The 20293-nt window shown below is 39.9% G+C and overlaps 1 protein-coding gene and 1 long non-coding RNA gene across 6 annotated transcripts in view; one reads left to right on the forward strand and one right to left on the reverse strand.

Annotated features, from left to right (window-relative positions):
* LMO1 (LIM domain only 1) overlaps positions 1–20293 on the reverse strand; it is a 99728-nt gene that overhangs the window by 72713 nt on the left and 6722 nt on the right. For 3 of the 5 annotated variants that reach the window (XM_075567031.1, XM_075567033.1, XM_075567030.1), the window contains exon 1: positions 16151–16712. The exons of 1 other annotated variant lie outside the window; for it this stretch is intronic. In XM_075567031.1, coding sequence (XP_075423146.1) covers positions 16151–16175 — 25 coding nt within the window. In that variant the 5' untranslated portion in view covers positions 16176–16712. Of the gene's footprint in view, positions 1–16146; positions 16713–20293 lie in introns of those variants that run through there. One more of the 5 variants, XM_075567034.1, reaches the window with a different exon arrangement.
* The window catches only part of LOC142464027 (uncharacterized), a 44944-nt gene that overhangs the window by 8036 nt on the left and 16615 nt on the right, over positions 1–20293 (forward strand). Inside the window, exon 2 of the long non-coding RNA XR_012787563.1 lies at positions 11839–12050. This is a non-coding gene — a long non-coding RNA (uncharacterized LOC142464027). The remainder of the gene's footprint in view (positions 1–11838; positions 12051–20293) is intronic.

Below are 20293 nucleotides of genomic sequence, written 5' to 3' on the forward strand. Positions count from 1 at the left end.
AGGTCAGTGCCTGTGCAGGTCAGTGCCTGTGCAGGTCAGTACCTGTGCAGGTCAGTACCTGTGCAGGTCTGTACCTGTGCAGGTCTGTGCCTGTGCAGGTCAGTGTCTGTGCCTGTGCAGGTCAGTGTCTGTGCAGGTCAGTGTATGTGTCTGTGCAGGTCAGTGCCTGTGCAGGTCAGTGCCTGTGCAGGTCTGTGCCTGTGCAGGTCAGTGCCTGTGCAGGTCAGTGCCTGTGCAGGTCAGTGCCTGTGCAGGTCAGTGCCTGTGCAGATCAGTGCCTGTGCAGGTCTGTGCCTGTGCAGGTCTGTGCCTGTGCAGGTCAGTGTCTGTGCCTGTGCAGGTCAGTGTCTGTGCCTGTGCAGGTCAGTGTCTGGGCAGGTCAGTGTCTGTGCAGGTCAGTGTCTGTGTCTGTGCCTGTGCAGGTCAGTGCCTGTGCAGGTCAGTGCCTGTGCAGGTCTGTGCCTGTGCAGGTCTGTGCCTGTGCAGGTCAGTGCCTGTGCAGGTCAGTGCCTGTGCAGGTCTGTGCCTGTGCAGGTCAGTGTCTGTGTCTGTGCATGTGCAGGTCTGTGCCTGTGCAGGTCAGTGTCTGTGCCTGTGCAGGTCAGTGTCTGTGCCTGTGCAGGTCAGTGGGTTGGGGTTGGGTGGGGGGGTGGAGGGGGGGTGTGTTAGGATGATGATCTGTGGGAGGGGGGGAGAGAAGATATGATGAGGATAATGATGAGGGGTGCTGGGGGAAATATGATGATGATGATGATGATGATGATGATGATGATGATGATGATTTTACCCGTGCGGCCCAAATCAGGTTTCTTTGGAGCAGTTCGGCCCTTCTCACTTTACAAGTTGTGCAGGCCTGGTATAGGGTGTCACCACTTTGTGATGGTGATTCTATGGTCAAATGTAAAGTTTTGTTTGTGTCTAACAATGGCACACAAAACAACTACAAAGATCTGAGGAACTCGTATCAGCTACAGGGATCCCCCTGTTTAGGATTTTTTTTATTTTTCTAAATGGCGACTACTGCTTTAACTTAGAATTGCTTACTCCTCACTTATACTGTAGCATGCTCCCTCCAATATATGTTACCAAGGAGTGCACATACTGTATGAGAGCTTTTAGAACCAACGTGATTCTTGCAGGTCTTTTTATAGCAAGTACTTCTACATTCAAGTTTCATTCCACCTACGCATATGTTTTAAAAGATAACAGAGGTCAATTTACTGGCTATAAACTACAATTATTTTCTTTGTTTTTGAGATTCTGTGTTGATACATGAACTTTAGCTTCACAAAAAAACAAAAGATAAAGAATATACAAGGCAGAAGTTGGCCAAATAAGAACTCACTAAATTTGTTTTTTTTTGTGTCCTAAGCATCGAACCTTACTCACAAGCCCAAATCCCCAAATTTCAACATGCTCCCAATACCTCCAAATGTTACTATGGTCTGGTAAGGAACAGCCCCGTATTATTCAATGTACACTACTTGGCGTTGTTAAGTGTTTTTTTAAATGTTCTATAAAAGCAATATCATACCATTGAACAGACAGGCGTAGCTTAATCCCCACACTGACAATCGATTGCTGGTTTTGATACAACTCGTGCGTATGCTTTTTTTTAAAAAATGGTCTAGTTAACCACACAATCTTCCTATAGCAACAGTACTAATAAAAGATTGTTTTTGTGTATTCTCCAGCCATGTTAATACAAATGCATTTCAATTACTTTTATTAAACCATGGCATGTTATAATAATTAAAAACATCTAAAGTGTGTTCTTTACATGACATCATCATTTTGCATGCTGTAACCAAAATCCACAGCAATTATGCTGTGTCTTTACATTGAGTTAAGATAGCAACCAACATATTTATTTATCCACATATAATACATTATTCATTTATGATACACAGGAGGTGAACAAATATACATTTCTACATTTTATACAGTATACATTTCAACAAGAGTCCATAGGAATATTGAATGAGAAAACAACACTAAAACTGTTCATGTATTTATTACCTTTTACCCTTCAATTCAATCTCAATGACAATTCAGTCCTTTCAGTTACTACTTACTGTAAGTTCCCCAGTATACTTTGCAAGAACTCCAATCAATGCAGCACATATTGAATAGCATTTGAATCAGCTCTAACCTAATTCTTCAAAGATGAAACGGTGTCAACACTGACCCTTTCATTTCACCCAAGTATAAATTCTTCTCAGAAAATCCTCCGGCTCTGTTAATCATATTCCCAATAGGCTTTAAAGAGATACTACAACATCAGTTTGTAAACATCTCTCTCTTGTGAGAGCTGATATTACCACTGAACTATCCAATTATCAAATCCCATCAGATATACGGTGTGTCGTTGAAAAACCAAATCCCAGAGCATTAGCCAAATGGTGATTTTGGGCATAAAGTAGCAGTTATTCATTGTACTAAGCTGACTGATCCCATGTATAGAAATAGATACATTATAGACTATGTAACCCTGTATTTGTGTCTTAAAGCAGAAGAACATGCGTTTTTAAAAAAAAAATAGGTTTGAAGCAGGGGTCTCCGGAGCTGAACAGCATTAATTTCAGCTCCGGGCACACCCTGCTTCTCGAGATAATTGCCTCTGTAGGAGGTGCCAGTAGCAGCTCTGGAGCTATAAAGCTCCCAGTCACGTGGACCAATAGGAAGCCACAAGGGATGACATCACGGCTTCCTATTGGTCCCTGTGACGCGGGAGCTTTAAATCCGCCGTTTCGATACCCCCTCACAGCCCTTCCGGAGCTGCTACCAGCACCCCATACGGTGGTAGGTATCTCTGGAACCAGGTTGTCCCTGGAGCTGAAATAAACACAGTTCAGCTCCGAAGATGACCTTCATCAAACCTGTAATGCTTAAAAAAAATAAAATAAACACAACAAGGAAAGCAGGATTGCTGCTTTAGGAGTTAAAAAGGCGCATGCACATCAAGTTTAGGTTTAAAATAAACCACTCGGCTAAAATCCTTTTTTTTTATTATACTGTACAGTATACCTGTCCCCATGTACTGCACTAAAGAAATTAAAAAAAACTTTGGTTCTAACAATTTATTTCACTCTACACATTTAAATTTTTGGGGAACTGTGGCCCATATTTACAAAGCGGTATTATCTTATAAGAGACCTTCCAGTATCCATATACTGTACATATACACATTAAAGTTGCCCCAAATATATCATACGGTCAAAATATACAATTGCTTTGGCATATGTAAATCCAGGAGTGCAGGAACATTTGTTTTGGGGATTGGGGTGTTGTACATACAAATTTAGTAACATGCATACATTACCATTATCTAAAAAAATTGTAACCAGGGGAGATGGAGGGGGTTACAGCACCCCCCACACTTAGTCCCAGCCCTCTTGTGAACATCTAGTTTTGGGCCCCCAAATATTACCATTTAAGCGCAGCAGTATGGCAGTTAATACAGTATAGGGGGAGATTTTGACTTCCTTTTCCTAATCCCTTAAGAGTGATGTCACTTCCACATCTGCGTGTGACAGGGAAGGGTACTCCAAGGGTCCCTCCTGAAAAAGGGTGACATTTTTGTGTCGGTGACCCCTATTCAATAATATGTGAACTGGTTTCCTTGCGTTGGAGAATGGAGTTCCATGCTAATGAGTTGGACCAAAACGTTCACCAGCACGGGAAGAATTGTTATTACAGCCACATAACTATATATGTAGCTAAAGTCTTGTAGTCACTGATTTCAGTACATTGACATTTAAAAAAAAAAAATATATATATATATTATATATAATACAAAAATGTCCTTATTAAAATGCACCAGGGTAAACTGTAGGCCTCGGATATAGTGCGCGCATGGCGTCGTGCTCGCCTGAGCAATCTGTGGACTCAGATCGCTCGCGATTATTAGGTGTGGCCGTGACGTCACGAGGCACGTTTGGCCTCATTGGCCGAACCACTCACGTGACGAGGCCATTGCGTGAAAAAACTGAATCCTTTGGCTCTTCAAAAATCTGCTGCGCCGTCGCTCTTCCTCGCTCGCGCGCACTATAGCAGGCCCGATAGAGCGACTATATTTACCAGCATCTACCAACATTAGGGCGCGCTTATAGTCCCGGCGACACAACGTCGCGTCAAAACAAATGTATTGAATCCGTTGCTTGCGCCTATAGTAGGAGCGACGGCTTGGTCGCGATATCTGTATGTTACCAAATATTGATTTTTCAGCGACCGCAGTGACGTCAGCGGCCACGTGAGCAGTTCAGCCAATGAAGGCGAACCGCTCACGGTCACGCCCGCCCCCCCAAGTCGCCTTCTCTGGTCTCTAACACTATAAGAAAAAATCGCTGCTACAATGGCGACGATGAGGTCACGTCGCCGTGGCAAGGACTATAAGCGCGGCCTTAGACAACGCCTCCCTTACATTATCAAGCATAAAATAGGCTAATATTTTGCTCAACTAAAGTACAACCAAAGATGTAATTTCAATATCTGAAACCTGCAAGTTCATTTTTCAAATGAGAGCAAACCAATAAGCTTAGAAAATAGCAACGAGTGAGAGAAAATTACCCTCCTGGAGAAGGGAAAAAAAGGGCTTAAGAAATGTATAAAAGTAATCTCAAAGTGGAAATTAGAAATCAACCCCAAGAAACAGAATAACACAAAAGAAATATTACTGTCCACTTTCTAAATCAATATAACACTGCTACATGACAGAATTACCATGGTAACTCAAGTAAAAAGAATAAAGCAATTCTTATTATTTCAAAATAAAATCACAGCCTGGAGCCCAGGTTTTATTACAACTGCTGATAGATCACTTGCTTGTATTTATCTGAAATATTGCTTTCAAATCAGTCATTTTATGAATCTACAAATTCCACCAAGTAGCCTGCGTTGAGAATGTAAGTAAATAAAATACATTTTTAGACTATCTCTATTTAAGCCAAAGAGGGACGTGGTTTTAATGAGAACCTTCAGAGGAGACAGTAAGTACATTTTGTGTGACTTGCCTGAATATATTCCAGGCGAAGGATGAGCAAATCAGAAATGTACTTAATATAATCACTTTTTGTGATACGCTGAGAGTGAAGAGTGGGCCCATCTCCCCAGTATGAATCCATTAGAACAAAAGGACATCAAACGAAAAATGATACTTTCTGGGGGAAACTACCAAGTTGAATTTCTTGGACTGCTATATGGTTTATTTGGTTCTGCTGATAGCTGAAAGGTGTCAAGCATACACAATGTTTGTTTATAGATATTTTTGATGAAGCGTCTTGGACAGAATGGTTTTGTCGGTAGAAAATATCAGTTTCAAACTTGTGAAGAATTAAGCAATTGTAATAGTACATACATTTGTTTTTTTTTAAGATGATTGAGCTGGAATGAACATGATTTTGTAAATTAGCTATTGATTTTTTTTTTTTTTTACAGAATTAGAACAATAGCATGGTACCGAGTTGAACCGGGGCCGGTTGGGAATTTCGCCCGCTGCGTTCTGCTTTTCCGGGTCTTCTTACCTTTTCCGGCGCGGCATCTCCTCAGCGACTCAATGTCATGCTGTTGTGCCTAAGCGGCATCACATTGCCATGCCAACGCGGCACCATGCGTCAACACATTGTCATGCCAATGCGGCGTCACGTTGTCATTGCAAAATGAGGCCATGTGATATCCCATTGTCATGGCTGCGCGACGCCATGTGCGGTGCCATGATAATGGGACGCTGTAGGTGGAGACGCGGCAGAACAAGGTAGGAGAAAGTTACAGAAGCACCACGCTCTCCCACGGCAATCGATTTAATTGTGGGGGCTCGTTGCAGTGGGACAGATGGAACCACCATCGCACCAGCCCTGTTTGAACCACACTATTTTTAGCTATGGGGACTCCTGATTCCTGAGACTGTTTTACATGCCAGTGTTTTCCTCTCCTAAAGGGAAGTCAAAATGGCTACCGAATCTTGCGATTCCCGCAGGCCAATAGGAAATCCCAACATGATCGAGGGGATTACATAGCGGCTTCCTGTTTGAAAATTGTTTCAATGTCCAGGAAGTAACACTTTTACAACTAATACAACTAAAATGGTACCTATCTTGGGAAACATGGCGTCTCTGGCGCAAAAATAGTGCAGATAGGCTCCTGAGGGCCCCCGCCGTTCGAATGATGTGGAAAAATAAATATAAAAATTCAGTGGGATTGAAGTAGTAAAAGAATATTCGTACAAAATATTAGCAACACAATAATCATGTCGATCAATAACCACATACTCATTTTACAGTGGGATTAAGCTAGTCATCGATATTGGTCACTCACAACCGAATTTAGTTTAAGACCCAAAATTTCACACATTCTGTTTTAAGATATAACTTTGGTACCAATCAACTTTGGCACAAAGCAGCAAAATAAGAAAAATAGCAGTGCACTCTTTGATAGAGTGCCAGGATTGGCCTAAAACGCGTTGGAGAACTTTTTACCCTCACCATACTTGCTTTGTGCTATTTAGATACATTTTCTTATCATATCGATTTGTGTGCAGACCTTCATCCACATCCAGTGCACCACCATTTTTCTTGTTTTGCTGCTTTATTCTATACGACAAGTAGGAGCAAGCCCAACGTAACCTGCAGGCACAGCGGTATTGTGATTACTGGAACACACCCAACATACGGGGTGTCACACACCTTCAATAAGATCTAGAATACGGGCCAGTGAGCTGTCAGACTGGGGCTGACTATGAGAACAGGGGTTGGTCCATTTACGGTGGACGATCTCCGGTTTCCAGGCCTTTCCCACTGCAGTCTATGACTCAAGTTTGACTGACCTGACATTCACATGGACGCCTTTCTTGTACTACTGACAAATGCTACTACAAATACTGGCAGTCCCCCATAGAGGACAGTTCCACATCCATTCAAGGTTTTTGAACAGTCAATAGTTAGACTTGCCACTACTTTAGGGGTTTTTCATGCACTGATCTTTGATTAATTTTCTCACAAAACAATATTGGCACAAACGTTGGAGAGTTGTACAGTCCAGGTCTTGACGATCATTGATGAGGGAGCAGGTCACATGAAAAAAAAAAACATATGAGATGCAACTGTTATACATCGTACCAAGCAAAGCAGCAGATTGCACTGTGTCAAGGAGTCCAGTTTGCTGTTCATTCTCTTTACAGTAATAGATGTTTGAAGATTTGTCTAATTGTGGTTGAGTGGAGGCTTTGTGATGCTAAACAAAAGCAGATATCAATCTGGCAAAACCCTGGACTCACTGCATCTCCATGAAACAGGTTAGCTGTGTTATGATTGGGGAAATAAATTAGAAGTACAGTACTTCTAATTCGATGTGAAGCCAACTTAAATATACAAACAAAGTATCATTTTGAAAAAAAATTATTAAGCTTTTTAACACCCAGATGTAGTACCAATAAACTGCCATACAAACACGCGAAATGGCGGCTATATCTAGCAGAAGGTATGTGTTTGATAATACACCTTGATAAAGTCCTACGGGATGAAACGCGTTGGTGCGTTTGTCATGTTCATCTCCTTGTGAGTTTATTCATTAAACATCCTTAATTTTACTTTGGAGTTTGCCCGTGACATTTTTTCTTCAAGATTCTCTCCAGCTGCAGTGCACCTTTGCTCTACTCTACCACTATTGCTTCTACACTTCAGGGTTGCACCCAGAGGAACTACTATCCTGTATTGGCGTTCTGGACATCAGTATATCCCCAGGGCAGGTAATGGGCAATAGCCTTTATCTTATTACCTTTGACCCTAAATGGGGATGTTTATGCCTTAAGAGGGGTGTGCATTTTTGACCATTTCTGTGGTAGTCGTGCAGACTGACCGCTAGGTCTTTATTTTACCCCCCCCCCCCTTAAATGATTATTATATATATATGAGCCTATGGATTTAATACAATGTTCCTATTTTTGGATTATTTCTTCAACCATCAAGATGTTTTTGTGTACACACGAATATTGAACGTCACTCTAAAAACTACTCCCCCATACAAACACCCAATAAGCGCATATTTCATATAAGCTGGGCTTTTTGTTCACGTGGAAATCTGGTCTCTTTCAGTAGAAGTTGTCTGCTGAAGTGCAGTATGGATATTTCCGTTACATATATCGCAAAAAACAAACAAAATTGCAGTCACAGTTTTAAAAATAATCTCCCTGGTACATGACCAAATAAGCAACGATGTTGTCTTTGCACCCAGCGAATAAAGGGTGAAGCTTTTAGGCAAGGAGCGGCAGGTGATCTCAGCTCTTCTGCAAGTCCTAATGCTCCTAAAAGCCACTCTTCCAGTTTCTGTAATTGGGCATCAGTAGTTAATGTAGTATTGACTGCATTACATGCTCCTGTGCATCCTCTCTCACTAATGCCAATTGCATCACCTTGTACATTTACCATATTGCTTAGCCAATAGCTGTTAAAAGCAATCCAAATCATGAATCATATAGGAAACTTTTAGCAAGACACGACATCCAGAGGAGACAATTTACAGTTGAGTTAATCTGGGTACATTAGTGAGACATGGATTCAGGAAGACAGACCAATTTATGCTACTTTAGTTTTACCCTTTATTGCTTTGTATAGACAAATGAATAGAAGGGCATGGAGTAAAAACAGATATAAAAGGGGCCATTTTCGAACTAGAACACCGTGCTATGCAAATAGGTCGAGAGAGTTCAGAACGGATGCCCAGCCTATAATTTCATAGAAGAAGTTATTCATGGAAGAAACTCCACACACCCTAGGGACAAAACCTATAAGGGGGATGAAATGGCTTTCAAATACTTTTTTCTACAACGCATGTGTGAATTACAGATTTAAAAGACGCAACTGTCCCCCGATAACGCAAAATAACATAATAATAAAAAATTTTTTTAAACATAATAAAATGTGATTCTTGGGGGCAATTTAAAAACACTTTTGTGCATACAGTAAATTTGAAATTATTCTGTTTTTGGGGGAAAAAAAGGAATCTGGGATGAGCGTCTCAGATTTTGGCTTGTGGTTTGCTCGGGTTATAAAATTTGCTCTCGAGTTTGACTGGGACAGCCGGACGTATGTAGAATTCACAGATTTTGAACCCGCGTCAGAAACCTGTCTATCCTTATTAATTGCCATGTTGAAAGGTTGTTTCCATTTTGTTTGTCTGACGACGCAAAGGCGACCGAAATGCTGCCTCTTGAAACTCCAGTGCACTATTAGGCTAAAGATCATTTACTTTCTCATGAAACAGATTCACAGAATGTGATTTTCAGACTAACATATTAGAGCTTTTCATGAACAAGGTTGATCAATATATTGATGTACATGGGACTTATTTTTTTTGTATCTCGGTAACTTCGCCCTTTTCTAGTCTTGACTTGAGTGGTTTTTATTTTAACGAAGGATGGGGAGAACAGGAGAAACAATCCTATTTGGATTTTTATGTTGTGATTGTTTTCTTTAACATACAGTAGAAGTCTACTCTGGTATGAAAAGAGGACAATTATCTTCTCACATACAGTTGTGCATTTTATCTCTGTCTAAACTTGCTAATGTCCTACATTTCAGGAAACGTCCTTCACTTTAAAGGGCCATACAAGCAACACCTGCCATTTAGAATGAGATTTAAGAAGACTCCATAAATAGGGACATGCACCCTAAGACACCTACAGTAATTCTGTTTTGACATAACACATGAGCTTAAGGGGGAATACTGTATGTATGTGGAATGTGTCAAGCTGTTTACAAGCCAACAAGCAAACAGTTCTAGTCTGATACAGTATGGATGCATGTCCATGTCAAAGGCTATTTAAGCAATAATTTTACTTAACCATTTATGAAGGACACAGAGGATAGACATCCCCATAAAGGTATATGCACATACACACACACACACACACACACACACACATTCATACACACACATACACACATACATACACACATACATACACACATACAAACACACATATACACACCCACATACACACATACACACACTATTCCCACATCTCAAGAAAAGTGTCTGTAGAGAAAAATTAGTCTGACAGTAGCAACCCACTTCGGGCTACATCTTAAAATTCCACTATAGTTAAATGTCAGTCCAACAGCCGATAGTCTAGGAATTGATCTGAAATGAGTTGTTTTAATATCAAGCAACTACTTATAAATGAACTCATGCATAGCACGGAGAGAAGGGTTATGCATATATTTTCTCACATCAAGATTTTCTGTGCAATTCTAACACGATAGGGAAGAAACTGTATCATATTCAGACGCTTTGCAACGTCAGCCAAATGAATAAAAACACCCAATTTACAAGAAGACATTTTAAGTAAAAACGCCTTTCGGAGTGTTTTGTACATGACGGAAATTGGCACAACAAAAACATTTTCACTTCACTCAATTGGAGCAGTCAGGTAAAGCTTCAGCATTATCCCGTCGTAAATAATTTACAGCCCGTGTCTTCTGTTTTCCCTATTATTTTCGTTTTGTGTTTCAGAAAATATTCGAGAGCAATTTAACACCGCACCTACATCATGAAAAGCCTCCTTTTGCCATGTCACAGTGACCTGCCACTTTAAAACGTTTGATCTAGGCCAGGCGTAGCCAACTCCAGTCCTCGAGAGCTTCCAACAGGTCAGGTTTTCAGGATATCCATGCTTCCGCACAGGTGGTGCATTCTTTGATTGAGCCACCTGTGCTGAAGCAGGGATATCCTGAAAACCGGACCTTTTGGTAGCTCTTGAGGGCTGGGCTTGGCCACCCCCTGGTCTAGATCCCTTTTTATTTTTAATCAAAAAACCTGTAAATGTAACACATGCGGCTCTCACACACACAAGAACAAAGGTCCCATGACAGGACGTTCGCTTGCAGAGTGTTTTACGTGACTTCATGAAGCACAAAAACTAGTGCTTTAATCTGAAGGTCCTTTTGAAAATTGGACCATAGCGAGGTTAATTATAGCTTTTCCTTTTTAAACAAAGGGATAAAACACCTGCGCAATCAGACCTCATCCCATATAGTCTAAGGCAGGGGTGCGCAAACTTTTTTTGCTGCGCGCCCCCCCTGCCTGCTCTCCTCCGTTGCTGCGCCACCCCCCCCATACCTGGCGCGGCGGGGTCGTGTGACTCGCGGTGTCATTTGACGTCACCTTACCATGGCAACTGTGACGTTAAATGGTCATGAAGCGGCTGAATCTCGGTAAGTAGAGGTTGCAAAGGCCTCGCACGGTCCCCTGCCATTTAATTTAAATGGCTTGGGGAAGAGTGTGGGACCTCTGCAACCGCCTGCGCGCCCCCTCCCCTCCCCACCACCAAAAAAAAAAACCTCACGACCCCCAGTTTGCGCACCGCTGGTTTTAGGATTACAACAAAATATTGCTGTAAAGTGTCAACAGGAGACATTACACTTAGCCATATTTACTAAGCAGCGCTATTCTACAAGACACCTTCAGGAGCCTGAAGATGCCTTACCTCCCATTCACTTGAATGGACCATAAGGGTCTTATGGCACCGAAGGGGCTAGTGAATATGGGCCATAGTGACTGGTAATATAGTTAGTATGCCACCTCTTCTCCGGTTCCCCCAACCAGCATCTATTTTAATATATTGATCCCAAAAAAGAATGTTCCAAGTCATTCCGATCTTGACGCAATTAATAGCCATCCATATGTTGACAAGGGTCCAATAGCTGTGGGTTGCACTTTGTGGTGTACTCTTCAGCACCCATCTATCTTCAAACATTTGAGTGTCATCTATGAGTCAAAATAATGTTTTGTCTATCTAAAAGCAATTACTCATTGTGTTCTGATTGTTACCTTTCCCCCCCACAGTAACCTGTCGTCTTATATCGTATTGTATTTACAAGGGACCATCTAATTCTAAAGAGAACTCCAATCATATGTTCAAAACATTCATAAAGTCACCTCTCGGGATGAATCCTGGCAGTGGGTATTTGACATTGGTCAGCGTGGCATCCCCAAATGAGAAGGAATAAAGGGACAATTTGTTACACCTGACCACAGGATGGTAAAAATCAGAGCAGGTAAATAATGAAATGTACCTATTGTCAAAATGTTGGTGTCAAGTTAGGAATAAAAGCCATAGCCTTTACAGTATGTGTTCAAGACCAATAATGTAATCACTCATCCACATGAGAAAATATATTCAAGTAATAATAGCACATGCTTGTGTTATTGAAGAGACCATTGATCTAATAGATATAACTTGATTGGAGACCATTCATTAAAATGTGATCGTCTCCTAATCACCACTCTGGTAGTTTAATGAATACACCCAACGCGTAGAGGAAAACTCTTAATTCTACATATCCTTGTAAATTACCATGTGCTTTCAATGCTTAAGGATGTAAAGGACAAGTGTGGATTCCAGTTTTTGAAGTATATACATGTAAACAGCATATGCACCATAACTGCAATTCTTGGTCATCAAACCTGATGGTAATACATTGTCAAAGCATTATGCATTGATGCAACTTTCTGAGCACCCATCTGTGTATACTTCTGTTCCACAACTAGGCTATGCAGGGCAATATATAACACAGCTGCCCCAATAGAATTTCCAATCTAATCTTATTACCCATGGTGCCATGTTTTTTGGACCATGGTTCCAAACTGATACTTCAATGTGTAAGGCCAGAACCCTATCCACAGTGCCATTCCTCTTCCCCCAAATCATCACTGCAACCAATGTTATATCAAAGTGGCCCATAATGTGGCTCTGTTGGGTTGAAACCTAGAATAGTTTAATTATTTTAAGGCACCGTCGTAAATGGAGAAGTCTAAAACTACAAATCGGCCTAATTAAAAAAAATATATATCCTGGTGTGCTCATTAATAAATAGCATCACACACTCAACACACACATTATATATTACAAATTCACATATACACATACAAAATCACAAATTCATTCTTAAAGTGTTTTGGAGTTTCATGGCCTATATCAACAACATGTAAACTGCTCTGACCTCGGGAAGTACCTGCGAATATTTTATACCTGGCCATTTTTTTTTGCAGTAGCGATGTTATTTCAACAAATTCTTGTGAATACAAATAAAATATTGAGGTGAATGAATGAAGCCAATGATGAAATCATAGCGCACATGGCAAGAAATTAGGATTTGAGTGACTTTTTGTGAGATTTGCATTGGAAACTGCAATTTCAATGGACGAATGATTCACATATGTTATCAATCATTAACATTACCAAAACCCGCCTTATAAAGCAGCATTCCCAACTATTCATTAAAGATATTTTGAAATTGCCTTTTATTTACATATCATGTGAGCTTGGGAAATGTTCTATTTTAGAGAACAATGTATGCAAAATAAGTTTTGTAAGCCCAATTATGGTGGTTGTGATTTACAACATTTTTCAGACCCGATTCATTACTATTACTGTATCTCTGGATTCCTAGTAGATTGATTTTGTTGTTGTTGTTTTTTGTCATTCCGGCTCTCGGGGAAAAACGTGCATTTGCTCTCATAACACCAATTTGTCCCTCTGTTTCTCAGACTTCCTAGGGCAGGGGTCAACTCCAGTCCTCAAAGGCCACCAACAGGTCAGGTTTTCAGGATATCCCTACTTCTGCACAGGAGGCTCAATCAGTGCTGAAGCAGGGATATTCTGAAAACCTTGTTGGTGGCCCTTGAGGACTAGAGTTGACAACCCCTGTTCTCTGAGGAAGGTGGCATATCCTCAGATGTTTACGACAGAGCTACTAATAGCATGTCTAACTTTGGGAAAACTACTACACTTCTCCAACTCTAAACTGTTAAACACTGTAGTGAGTATATCAATTGTGTGAGTGGCTTTCTTTACTTTGAAACGCCACTAAAGGTTGCTTAGGTGAACTGGTGCTCCAAGGGGTTTAGCACACTGCAGCCAAATGAGCAGTCATCCCACAGAACCATTCACCAGGTGTAATTAAAGTTTGGGTAACGTTATCTTTCCTTTCTCTGGAGCTCAACTTCTTCTTTGAGTTGACTGTTTGGCCTTCACGTCCATTCAACTTGTGTTTAACGTTCCATGTTATCCATATAGGGCCAATATTCTTAACAAGACCTGAGGGTGGGATTTGTTTGGTGCTGAAACATTACATTTACAGTGTTACATCTATTGCCAAAAGCCAAACCTAAAAGCCGAAAACTACAAAGGTCTTGTGCGTAAGAGGTAAACATAAGAGAGTGCTGTGATACGGAAATCAAGAAGTAGTTCTAGATTACCAAGAAGAAAATGTATAATTGTAACCATCTTTCATTCTTCTCTTCTGGCTTAACCAGGACCTATTCTTTCTAACACGGCACTGTTTTTTGGTTCTCACAAAACTTTAATATGGTACCAATATAATTTATTTGGTAAATCTTTAAATAAAATAGAGGAGCACTGAAATCTAGTCTAATAAAGTATTTGATGTCAATTTAAAATAAATTAAAGAAAAAAGGACCAAGTAAAAAGTGATCGGTGCTTCAAATCACAGGACACCGCAGAATGATCAGCCTCTAACTTCCCCTTATCGCCAATACATTCAGTCACAGCACGTCCTAACGTGCAACATGTGTGCAATATACACGTAATAATGGCAGAGAAAGGACTATAGCACAGTGATTTACCCTGAGATCAGGCGTATCTGTTACTGTCAGCTTAAGTTAGTTAACAATATAGTTTGTTAGAACCACATTAAGGTTAATGCGGTGGGCTTTGACATCACATTTTAATTTTTGTAAAGACCATAATCTTGTTGATTCACTTTATTGGTCTCACGTCCTATCCATTGATTACACCATCACTTCTCTTCCGTTGCCATGCTTGGAGTACAGCTTGCACCGACTAAACCAGAAAAGGTTTGTTGCACAGAAAAGTTTTTTTCAGCTTTAGAATAATGAAGACCAGCATATATTTAGCTGGGAGAAATATGAAATACAAACACTGAATTACGATCATAGATTTAAAAAACAGAATCACTGCACATTAGACTTAACCATGTATCTAAAACTTATTTAAAGGTGGGATTTTATTCACGTTTGGCTCCATCAGCCCAGGTAGAAGTGTTTTTGTGTGTTCTTTGCAGAATATTTCAATGTGCCCCCCATCTCGCAAAGAAAAACAATGAAGCCACAAATATATCAGATGCATTATCACTGGGTTGGTTACATTTGTTCACAACTCCAATTTCCAATGTAATATCTTCAGCAGAGAGAATGTACATTGATATGCGAAAGAAAGAGATCTATACGCCACCATCCAGGCTACAATAAATTTGCACACCCAAATAAATCAGGCTACAATCTAGTACATTTGCCAGCTGTATAATGTAGGTCATTAACTGTCACAAAACTTCCTATAAAAGCACTTTAACAACAGCCTTCTTTGGAAATAATACAAGCCACTCAATCTGGATGAACATAGCAAATCTTCTCTTAAGTTGACCTAATAGGAAGCATACTGAGCTCTCTCTCTCTCTCTCTGTCTCTCTATCTGTCTGTCTCTCTCTCTGTCTGTCTGTGTCTCTCTCTCGTCAAAATACAGTATTAAGACAGCCTTGACAAGACAGACATATGGCAGGTCTAAAGTACCATGTATTGTTAGTACTCCCTTTACTATCCCCATTCCATTAAAACATTTAAATTCTCTTGCAATAAGCCAGTGATCCCCTTAGGAAAGCTGTTAGCTTTTAGGGACTAATATCAGATTTGCAGCAATAAAGAAAATATCAAGATAATCAGTCAAACAGATCAAACAAACATACTGAGAGATTCCCCCCCCCTCCCCCCCTCTCTAATGGCTTAGGAACTGAAAAAATAAAAATAAAAAGATCCACCTAATGTTGACAGCTCAGCTGTCACTAAAATGGGTTAGCACATTTATATAGGGGGGTTTCAATAACCCCTTCTGGATAGTGGTATACTTTTGACTTGTTATACAAGGAGAGAGGAGGAGGAGGAGGAGGAGGAGGGGGGGGGGGGGGGAGCAAGCAATGTAACATAAAAAAAAAAAGACCTAACTGAGGCAGACATGGAAACACAAGCATGCATACATATTCATTTCACACCGATTTGCATATATATTGAACAACATCTATAATGCATTAAGTAGAGCGCTATTGAACCTCAGCCCACCTACCGTCCTCCTTGTCTAGTACCATCATCTCAGGGATCAAGAGTCCGAGTGTAGATGCTCCGTCTCTAGCAGGCTCCACTTGGGGGAGGGTGGGGGGAAGAGAAGTGGTGAACTAAGTCCCTGGGAACACAGATGAGCCCCCACAGCACAGCAGATCCTATGCAAGCAGAGACTGAGCTCTAATTACCCAGTTGTCCAGCTTTTAACCTAGATTGCACTCAGCTAGAATTACATTGCACTTTGCTAATACAAAAGCAGTCTCACCTACTTTTGCAGCTCAGAATTTGTAAGCAACTCTGCAGTTTAGAAAGCAGAGGAATCAGGGCTAGTTTCTTTGCTTTCTCGCCTTCCGAAACTGTTCCATTTGCACAGTATAATCTGTTTGAACGTAATTGCAGTTGATAGCTCCCAACCCTGCCTCTTGGAACTATGTAGCTTTCAGCATTATAAATTGTGTTTCCCCCTTGGATTCAATCAGAATCTAAATATTCAACAACAAAAAGGGGAGATGTCTGAGCATACTGTAGCTGCTGCAGCCTTTCTTTCTCCATTTATGAGCTTTGTACTCAAGCTGCTGAATAAATGCACATATTTCCCATGGACCTCTTTTATTCTTCTGTCATGGTTTAATGGTGAACTTAAGCCTTTCCAGCTCACCAGCACCATCTGCAGCATACTCTGCATTACTTTTACTGTAATGTATACGTTTGGGTACTGCTTTGCAGCTTGCCAAAATATAGTAAGCTAAGCATGTCCACTACACACAATATGTAGTTGTTAATGCAGGATTAAAATACAGAAGAACATTGATTTAATCCAGCCTACCTTTTGACACCTTTATGTCAACAAGTGAGGAGCTTGTTATCACTCAATTGTTGCATGAGTAGTAATAATAAAAACTTTATTTCATGTAGTGCTTTTCTCCCCAATGGGACTCACAGCGCTTCATAACTACAATATAGTGTGTGGTAAGCAGCATGGCGCACATGTTTTTGGTGCCTGAGGCACAGGGAGATAAAGTGACATACCCAAGGTCACAATGAGCCTGCACCTGCATTTGAACAAGGCTCCCCTCTGTGTCATTCAAGCCTTTACTCACTGAGCCACTCTTTCAGTTTGAAGTGTGCTACTTCATTTTACCACCTTCGTTGTGTTGCTACCACATTTTTTTTGCGTTTAAATCATAAAACCAGGTGAGATTTATTTGTTCTTAACATTCACTTTTAAGGTATTTCTATTCTGAAAGGGGCAAAAATATCGTTGTCGAAACAGGCAGCCGTAAGTTCAATTCCACATGTCGCACCATGAACTAATATCCAGTTATTTTATACAGTAACAAATCTAATCAAAGAAGAAAAATAAAAATACTTCCAGAGTTTTCAATAAATTGCATTAGTTTTCACTGCATGCACCGAAACAGGTGTTTGCACTATATATAGTTGTTGCCTATTACTGTCAGGAATGTAGATGATGTTTCAGGAAAGGTTTCATCTGAAGTCAAAGAATGAAAAATGCGCGTCCTGTAGTATAACATTTATTTATTTTATTTATAGAATGTTTTACCAGGAAGTAATACATTGAGAGTTACCGCTCGTTTTTCAAGTATGTCCTGGACATAGTTAATATGACAAATAATACATGGTTACAGATACAGTTACATAAATGAACAGGGTATACATTATATACAATACATTGCATGCACAATGATAACATAATATAAGACATAACCTCAGGCACTTACATACACATTTCATAGTTATATACACTTTTCTATTACCAAGAAAAGAAAGTCAAGAAACGCTTCATGCGTCCTGCCAGACTAATCTCCTCTTGGTTCTTGTGATCTAAATTGACAAATTTCATCTTTTGGCTTCACAACAAAAATACCCCAGTGATGGTGCATTGCGTACTCTTGCTTATCCAAAGTAGAAAATGCCACTTTTTTTCAGCCGGCACAATTGGTTTCATAATATTAATGGATTGCTACTTAGCATTGATTGATTAAAGTATTATTTATTTGTTTGCAACCAAAGCTGCCATGGTTTGGATTTAAAAATCACATTTTTACAATGTGTCCTAAACCACTGACTGTGCTAACAACATTTGTAATTTTTATGCAACATTCTACTTTGATCCCAACATAAAATTTTTTGCATCTACATTGGGCAACCTTCTCCTTTTTATTGTGTGAAGGCCGGTAATAAAACTGCTGCTCCATACCATAAAGATTTCAGCCTTCACGATGTTGTATTATACACAGGTGCAAATGGGGATAAGACGTAATGTTTTTGACCTGTTCATCTTTTTCCAAGAGTTCATCGATTGCAGTAGGGATGTGCAAATGTCCCCGAATTACTGTAGCTTCACAACATTTTTTGGGGGTGAAATTCACGAAAGTTCACATCGCTTAGAATTTTGAAGAAGTGACAGTATAAAATGGGGCCATGTGACCTTGCATATAAACTTTTACTGTCTATTGTTTTTGCGTTGCTTCATGTTTTTGCTACATGTTGTGTGAACCCCCTCGTAGCAAAGTTGCCTGATTCATGAACTGCAGTGAAAAATGTGCATATCTCTACTGAAAACCATTGATAAGTTTCCCTTCTTGTAGGATCATCCAACATTACATAACATTGTGGCTAACGAAACAGGTTAGAACTGCATCTACTTGACACTGCCTTGCACTCCCCTCTGTCACTGAAACAGTTTTCCATGGTGTATATTGCGGCTCACGTTCTGTGTCGTATCAGCGGAGAATGGTGGAAAAAGACCGATGGTAATGAAAAATATACAATGGTCTATCTTCTCATTAAACACATTCAGATAACCGCTTCTCCAGTCTCACATTAACCTACATCGATTAATGAATGTTTGTTTTGCACTTGAATTAAATGACTAAAAATTTTGACAGCACCTATTTTAATGTGGTCGTACATCATCCGATATGGTTACCGAAGCCTCCTGTACAGTACATGGTTTTCTATATTCTGCTGTATACAGAAGTACTCTTTAAAAGCACATGAGCCAAGGTCAAGACATATATTCTCCATACCCTATTTTAATTAGATTCCCTTATCCTGGCTCAAACCGCTTCAAAACCGCTTTCATTCAGAAAGCCTAATCCTAGCAGTCCTTGAACACACTTGATGCTTCATATATCACTTTACATTGAAATTCTTTTCATCCACTATATAATACTACTACTCCCACTCTGGGTATTACTTTGCAGTGATGGTGCATACTGTACCTTGAGTACCAAGTAATGTTGAAACACACATTAATGTATTTTCTAGTATGCAATTTAAGAAGAAAAAGGGGATCCAACTTTGAAATTCACTCACGCTAGTAACAGAATGAAAGTTCATTGTTGAATTCAACTGTGTACTTCCTTTCATAGGTGTTAGTTTACAGATTCCGAGTTTACAACCGTTTCTTTATTTTGTCCACTTTTAATCAGTGTTGTTTTCTCGTACCTGACTCAAGGCAAAATTACTATTGGAAATACAGTAGACGTATATTGGCTAATGTAATCCAAATTCTCAAGTACCCAACAGTGTTCTCATTCCCAAAGAGCATTCAAAGTATCATGAACATTACTGGCATTAAATCCTTCAGTGCTGGAAAGAAATACAACATTTTTTTATAACTTTTCCTTTCATAATCAAGGGAGAGAAAAATGAACAATTTTAACAAAGTAATAAAATCATAACATACAAAACTATAAAAATAATGCTTTTATGAACAATGAAAACATTGTTTATTAATGTACTGCTCAATGCAACAAATATTTCTAGTAATTTACGATCTTAGAGATGGGTGAGAACTGTTATTTCCTATACGTTTAGTTTCTCCAGAGGTTCGCAACATATGACATCTACTATAATTGCAAGCCCAGTATGTAAGGGGTTTCTCAGAGAGGGACCAACACTTTAATTTGGGAGTTGTGCTCCTTTAGAAGTGGGTGGTTTTCCTTGGTTTTAACATGTTATGGTACTGTATATTACTGATGCGTTTTTTTAGTTGTTTTTAGAGGCCTGTGCTGGGCCAATATTAATATTGCGTGACTAGCCTAGAGTTGGCAATTAGGATTATTTTTGGGTGTGACTACTTAGCAGGGACAGCAAGAGATGGATGCTGAAATATTTT

This window comes from Ascaphus truei, chromosome 12 (genome assembly GCF_040206685.1).
Source record: "Ascaphus truei isolate aAscTru1 chromosome 12, aAscTru1.hap1, whole genome shotgun sequence".
Lineage (NCBI taxonomy): Eukaryota > Metazoa > Chordata > Amphibia > Anura > Ascaphidae > Ascaphus > Ascaphus truei.